The 7,706-nt window shown below is 39.0% G+C and overlaps 1 protein-coding gene across 1 annotated transcript in view; it reads right to left on the reverse strand.

Moving 5' to 3' along the window:
• Positions 1 to 7,691, reverse strand: part of LOC104165809 (sentrin-specific protease 7-like) — a 28,008-nt gene extending 20,317 nt beyond the window's left edge. The window contains exons 1-5 of the mRNA XM_009705557.1: positions 7,543 to 7,691; positions 3,956 to 4,071; positions 3,015 to 3,184; positions 1,701 to 2,061; positions 970 to 1,127 (exon numbers count right to left, since the gene is read on the reverse strand). Of these exons, the coding sequence (XP_009703859.1) occupies positions 970 to 1,127; positions 1,701 to 2,061; positions 3,015 to 3,184; positions 3,956 to 4,071; positions 7,543 to 7,691 (954 nt within the window). The remainder of the gene's footprint in view (positions 1 to 969; positions 1,128 to 1,700; positions 2,062 to 3,014; positions 3,185 to 3,955; positions 4,072 to 7,542) is intronic.
• Between the last annotated feature and the right edge of the window lie 15 nt (positions 7,692 to 7,706).

A 7,706-nucleotide genomic window follows, 5' to 3' on the forward strand; every position in this document is an offset into this window, starting at 1 on the left:
GTATTTACTACAGGGCTTTAAATGAGATATTTCCCTCCTGTAATTTTAGGAATTTTCTCTTCATGTTTGTAAGAATTCACTCCCAAAGCCAACTTCCATACAAAAATTCCATTATTAAAAAGCTGTAAATGTTGTCATTACAATTATTACCGACAATGTCCTTAAGGGCCTAACAGTATCTTGCTCCACCTCTAAATTTCCCATTGCCAAGACATAATCTGTTCTCCTTACTAATCTACAGGCAAGTAAAAACTCAAACAACAGAGCAACAAAAAATATCCCTCTTATGATATCAAAGGTACAGCATCCAATTCAATGCTTATCAAAATGATGAACCTGTGAGAAGCAGCAGCAATGGCTCTTCTGACTTGTTTCAGTATTACAGAGATAACCCAAATCCAGGTCAAAGTAAGCAGCACAAGGCTAATTAAGTCCAAAATGGGGCAACAACTTTATGGCTAGTTTTAGATTCAAATTCTACTGCTAGTCACACAGGAAAGGGAACTTAACTCTGTCTGCTGTCAACAAAGATCCCTGAACTTCTTCAGGCACTGAATTACAACAGAGGACTGGATGACAAGAAGAAACTACTGACTTGAAGTACTATCAATATAAAACATTGTGTGACAAAAAACTTTTCCCAGATGTATCTTCACCATGTCTACCTCTAGCTCAGGTTATTACTTGATCCTTCCTGTTTCGTAATATTAAACATTTCCAAATGTTTATTTTCAAAATATGAAATACATGGTATGTTGCAAAAACACTCAAGCTTCAGAGCCAGAGATCTTCTCTGAAGACTGTCCAGAATTCTATCTGTGAAATAAATCACTGCAGCTACTGCTTGTTGCTGGGTCTAATCATACCTGCTCTAAGCATTTCACTTTTGTCCCAAACATGCAAGAAAAAAATAAACATTGGATAAATAAACTGTTGGTATAGCAATACATGGGCCAAAAACTGGACTACCTGCTCTGTGTGACTTCCCATCTTGTCTTCCAATTGCTTTGCTGAGAAACAGAAATCAGACTGTTGGTCTGTTTCCTTATTGTCAGTGACATCATCCTGTAGCAGCTCTGTGCATTTTGGTTCAGAAGGTCCATCTTCATCATCACTGGAAAGGACAACTGAAGAGGAAGAAAGAAGTATACATATACTACAAGACACAGACTTGAGAATATTTCCTTCATTGTGGATTTCAGTTGAGCAAAGAATTCTCTCTTGCAGTATGTAATATTAAAGCCCAAACCAGTCAAGGTCTGTGTGCATGAAAGCGTATGCAACAAGTACTGCTTTGTATCTTTATTAACACTTACTACCCAAGATCCTCAAAATTATTTGACTATTAAAAGAAATAGGCCACAACATAGCTGCTTCAAAGAGGAAATATTTTTTCCCAGTTTAAGCACCATTAAAAAACACAAGCTTGATTTTCCACAGCCACAAAAATAGTTACAAAATAAGGACCGGAATTTGAAAATCCTGCTGTCTATCCTATTTCTCAAGTACAAGACTCTCTACACTCCAATAGAGGACACTGGGAGTAGGCACTGTTCTCTAACCTGCACAACGCGTTACAAACAACATGATCTCTGTCTTCAGTCTTTTGATCCATGTTTCAACTAGTCAGTCATGCAAGAGTTCTCCTGGTACCTAAGCATACCAATAGTAATTGTCAGCAGCACAGATACAGTACATACTTGGGTCAACCGAAACAAGCTGCCGATTACCCCTGCAGATTCTGTTCCGCAGCTTGCTCAGGTACTGTGAGGTATCCACCTTTAATTTCCTGATAGTGCTAACTCGTGGAGAAATCACGTCCTCACTGGTGGCAGAAAGCTGTTTCTCTGACAAATTTCTGGGAGGAGACTCCGAGCCAGGTTCTTCTGTGCAGCTGTAAGCAGGCCTTAAGTGGTTGTGGGTGGAAGTGTCTTTATAGTCTCTCTTTAATGGCTGGGGAATACAACGCGGCACCAGAATTGTACTAGATCTGCGACCTTGTCCATCATCACATGGTGTTCTGTGGCCAGGAGACTGAGTTGAACTCAATCTTTGCTCTTTCTAGAAAACAGGAATCAGAAACAGGACGTACGTTTATTTCTTGACATTTCTATGACAGTTCCGATCAATGTTCACTGAGACTTAAGCTATGTACTAGACAAAATAATTACAGCTTAATGTAGCTGCATTTAGAGCTCAAGTCAGGGTAATTTCTCCCTCCTCGTATACCAAAGTGTATTACATAAAGGCATGAGGGACAAGCTTTTAAAAGTCTACTATGACCCTCATTCAAACTGAACAAGAAACTATTTCTGATTTTTTGGCAGCTCTCTCATTGTCTGACACTGAAAGACCAAGCACCAGTGATGCTCATTAGTTTGCAAATGCATGGCTTGGTCAACTGGGTGAACAGGACTCACCAACTACCTACTTCTGTGGGGTTTTAATCAGAAGGTTACAGACATGCCTTTGTTGTATTCAAATGCTTGAATATAAGTCACTGCACTTGACTGACTGATTCTCTCAGTCTTTTTTCTTTTTTTACTGCCCCCAACCCACCCAAATCTTAGTGACAGATAACAATAAAACTTTATGAAAGAGTACGATAGACTGAGGAGGGAGAAAGATGACATTTGCAAGATTTCAATAACCAAAGGTATACTTTGTAATTTTTGTATTAAAGTCCCTAATTAGTTCTATACCACCTGTAAAAGAAGCTTCACTTCAGTAGCTAGATGCTTTATTTCCAAAATTGTTTTACTCCATGCTCCTGAAGAAAACATGGTCATTCATCTCTCTCAACCTTTCTGCTACAAGAAGCCTATGTTGATGTTGTGGATACAAGTACATCTTGATGTGCCACTGAACTACTTTCCCTCAACAGGTATAACAGTATCCCTAGATACCCTACTTATTAGTATAATTCTCTTATTTTAGATGTTGCTACTGCTGCTACAGAAGCATGTGTACATGTGTGTACACAAACACATACATTAAAATGAAGTGCAACTTACAGACAGTAGAAGTGTTTTTTCTGGAATGTGTGCATTACAATCATCAGAAATATGGCCACTAGATCGTCTTTTCCTTTTCTCAGAATCAAAAGAGCCCGATTCCTTCTGACTAAGAGTGGTGCTGTTCATGTTTCTGCTCCTCTTTTCCAGTTCATCACAGTTCTTGTTTTCTGTGTCAGGAAAAAAAAAAAAAAAAGGTGATTTAATGGGTTATCCTTAAAAAACTTTGTATTTCTTCATATCTGTTATGTCTTAAATAAAATGCATGGAAGCAGATACCTTCCATGATAGTTCTTCCCTTTTTTAATTGTGTGTAGCTGCCAAAATATATTCCCTAAAATAATTAAGGAAAGATTATTATTGCAGAGTTAGTTAAGATAAGGGTATAGTCAAATTCATAGCTCCCTTCCAAGTAAGAACTAGCACTCCATAGTCCACAGTCTTTCTTTTATCTTCTGCTGGATGCAATACTCTCCATTTCCTGTTCTAATCTGTGAATATTACTAACCAGTATTAAAAAGACAGTACATTCTCCCTGGAGACTCAGCATAGAGCTCATCATTTTTCAGCAGTAAATACAAATATTGTCATATAGCATAAACATTTTAGCAGGGTTCACAAACCATTTGAACATTCTTAATCTATTGCATTCTTGAATATAAGGCTTTATATAAAATCAGCATTACAATGGTGCAGTAAGGCTTCCCTCAGTTTCCTTTTCTTTCCACAGATCTGATTCACCACAGCTTTATTCCTACTTAAAAACAGCTATTTGATATATTTTTACATCTGTAAAAAACTGCATTTTGAGGAAACACATACACAGTATGTGTAATGCCTATTTTATTTCTGTGCTCTCCTCATATTAGACTAAAAAAAGAAAATTTCCCAACACTCTCCAAAATTCATATTTAAATGTCAGATTACTGCTCACTACAAACCTTTCTTCTGCAGCTCCCGTCTTCTAAAAGTGGAGACGTTATTTTTTTCTGGTTCGTTAGAAGCCTTGGTCAATTTACACACATCATCATTTGTCTTTCTCCAGCAATGCTCAGACCTGTAAAGAACATTAACTGTGACTTCTCCTTAATTTTGAAACAATACTGAATAAAAATCCCAACAGAAACAAGAGTTGCTTAGACCACAAACTTCTACCTCTCATAAGCATGTGGAGCTCGGCAAATGAAACACAAACTAATTCAGATCCCGTTGTGGAAATACACCGATACTCTTCATGTTATTAATGAAACAGATGCTTCTAAAAGGCTCAAAGTATGAAAATCTGACATGTTTGACAACAGACATTGAAATATTATTTTGCTGCAAAGCAGGGCTGCAAGAAGAACACTAACAAGAAAAAAAGAGATAACAACAGTCACTTGAGTGTATCCTTGCCTTTGTCATGAATGCAGTGGGAAGTGAGGCAATGTAGTATATTTTTAACTTAGATTTAGAACTGCTAATAGAATCCATTGAGTAAGTCCTGAAATGAGAAAAGATTTGAAATAGAAATTCCTTCTCAAAAGAGCCTGAAACAGTAACTTTGATAGAGGTGGAGGGGACAGGATATGAATGAGGAAGAAACAGAAAAGGATTACAGGACGAGAAACTAGGCAACCTACAGGTATTGAGTTTGTAGTTTCACTCTAAAAAGAAGGACATGCAACAAAGTAATCAGTTTGGAGTTTTATTTTATTTCATTAGCTTTTTTATAAATAAGAGAATGTATTCAGGAGGTACTGACAGACTGAATAGTATGACATCCTTACATTTCACGTCTGATCTTGTAAACATACTCTCAATTTCTCTGGCGGGTAGTTACAGCTGACAGAAGTCTACATAACCATATTTTGGTTTATAGTGTATGCATTAGGATAACATTTAATTATATGTTCATGTGACATTTTTCTTACATGAACTTAATTACGTCCAGTACACAAGACTTCTCTCCTGAAAATTTATCAGGGTTACAAGATAAAAGAAACTAACCTTCATGACCTCTGCTTCACTTTCTATGAGAGTTGGAAAATAAAAAAGAAAATAAAGAAGATTTCATAGATAAAGCAATTTAATGTTGCTCTTCAAAATCTGTTCCATTCCTCCTTTTGTCACCTCAATCCAAAGGGATTTTGTGTTCATTGTTTAATAATGTGCCTAGCTCAGTCTCCAATTTGCAAAGAGCTAAGTGATCATCACAATGACTGAAATCACTGACAGCTGAGCCTGGACTTGTAGAGAACATCACCAACCATGGGAAAGAACATTCTTGACATCTCTAACTAAATAGCCAAAACTGTTGGACACTTTCTGAACAGATGCCTATTCAGTGCCATATCTGTAGATTACAGTTATCGTTGCTCTTTGACAACTCTATTGCTGTAAAGACAAATAAAGATTTCCAGAGGTCTCTGATGCCACAGTGCTGAACAATATATAAGCACTGTGAAGAAATTACTGGTTATCTTTCCATTCACAAAGAATCATGAATTGGACCATACACAGAAAAAGCATTTGGTAAGTGCTAGTACTAATTCTCTACATTGAACAAGACAGAGTCTTCCACAGATCAGGCAGCCCTAGTTCAGGAATAACCTCACTACAGAAAATTTGACTTTGGAACCTACATCTCTCTCTCAACTTAAATATTTGTATGCATAACAGCTATACAGATTTGACTGCCTTAAAAGATCATACAAAACCATTAAGTGTTTTTTAGCATTTGTTTTACACCAACATCACAATTCAGGCATTTCAATAATAGGAAAGAATGTTTAAGCTAATAGACTTCCCTAAACATATTTACCCTATACACAAATTCTGCATATTTTATTTTCACTTCCAATCTTCGCTGATAACTCAGTTTAAAACACATCTCTTAACAGATACATGCATAACCTAAGAAGCTATGGCAGTATTACTAAAATGCTCTCAAGAGCCATGAGAAACAGGTAAGAAACACACTTTAAACCCCTAAGTTTCTTTATATTTAAAACCTACCTCAAATTTGTTAGTTATACTGATAGATCAGTGGTGACTTCCAACAAATGCACTTCACACTGGGTTGCAGTAAACAAGCAATGCAAAATCCACCATTTCTGTAATACCAAAAGCAAGAAAGGAAACAGGGAACTCACAGCAAGTTCTAGCTGCTAAAGGTTAACTTATTACCACCCTGTTCTGATCACACATAATTCCTTGACTTACTCTGAAAATCTCATAGTACAAAACTGGCACAATTTTCAGTAAAATAGAGTGTGCATTCTAGCTACTCTGATGATACAAATGAATCTCTATATGGCCATGTGCCTATATATGCACAACCACTATAAGGGGGGAGCTTTTACTCTCCTCTGAAAGAGACCCAAAAAGAACCAGTGCCAGGTGCATCTTAGGCACAGACCTTAGTTACAAAGAGGTGACCAGATCAAACCACATCTTTGTTGAAATAATTCCTAAATTCTCCATTTCCCATGTGCTATCTATTACAACTTGCACTAACATGCTGGTCACTCAGGAGGGATGGAAAATCCTCCTAATGGTGGTTCCCGCTAATAACAAGCCTTTTATATAGTACATTAGAAAAGCACATCACAGGAATGGAGTATTAATCCTGCAAACAATGAACCACTTTAAATCTAAAGCAGGTTGAGTACACCAACTACTAAAAAGACTGACTAGTTCAAACCATTCTTGTGCTTAACATAACACTCAACAGCCACCCCCTAGATATGAGCTTGAAAAAAAATATTCAAGACATTTCCTCAGATTTCATATCACAGAATCATAAAATGGTTTGATTGGAAGGGACCTTGAAGACCATGCAGTTCCAACCTCCCTACCGTGGACAGGGACACCTCCCACCAGGCCAGGTTGCTCAAAGCCCCATCCAACCTGGCCTTGAACACTTCCAGGGATGGGGCATCCGCAGCTGCTTCTTCACCTGTGCCAGTGCCTCACCACCCTCGCCGTGAAGAATTTCTTCATAGTATCTAATCTAAATCTTCCCTCTTCCAGTTTAAAGTCATTGCCCCTTGTCCTATCACTCCATGCCCTTGTAAAAAAACCCTCCCCAGCTTTCTTGTAGGCCCCTTTAGGTACTGGAAGGCTGCTCTAAGGTCTCCCTGGAGCCTTCTCTTCTCCAGGCTGAACAACCCCAGCTCTCTCAGCCTGTTTTCATAGGAGAGGTACTCCAGCCCTCTGCCTCCTCCGGACTCGCTCCAACAGGTCCCTGTCCTTCTTGTGTTGCAGGTCTCAGAGCCGAAAGCAGTACTCCATGAGTCTGGCACTACTCATGAGAGCAGAGTAGAGGGGGAGAATCCCCTCCCTCAACCTGCTGGTCACGCTGCTTTTGATGCAGCCCAGGACATGGTTGGCTTTCAGGGCTGCAAGCGCACATTGCTGGGCCATGTTGAGCTTCTCGTCAACCAGCACCCCCAAGTCCTTCTCCTCAGGGTTGCTCTTGACCCACTCTCCGCCCAGCCTGTATTTGTGCTTGGGATTGCCATGACCCATGTGCAGGACCTTGCACTTGGCCTCGCTGAACTTCAGGAGGTTCACACAGGTCCACCTCTCAAGGTCCCTCTGGATGGCATCCCTTCCCTCCAGTGTGTTGATCGCGCCACACAGCTTGGCATCACTGGAAAAGCTGCTGAGGGTGCATGCGATTCCACTGTCCATGTCGCTGACAAAGAT

This window comes from Cariama cristata, unplaced genomic scaffold (assembly GCF_000690535.1).
Source record: "Cariama cristata isolate BGI_N322 unplaced genomic scaffold, ASM69053v1 scaffold3668, whole genome shotgun sequence".
NCBI classification, from domain to species: domain Eukaryota; kingdom Metazoa; phylum Chordata; class Aves; order Cariamiformes; family Cariamidae; genus Cariama; species Cariama cristata.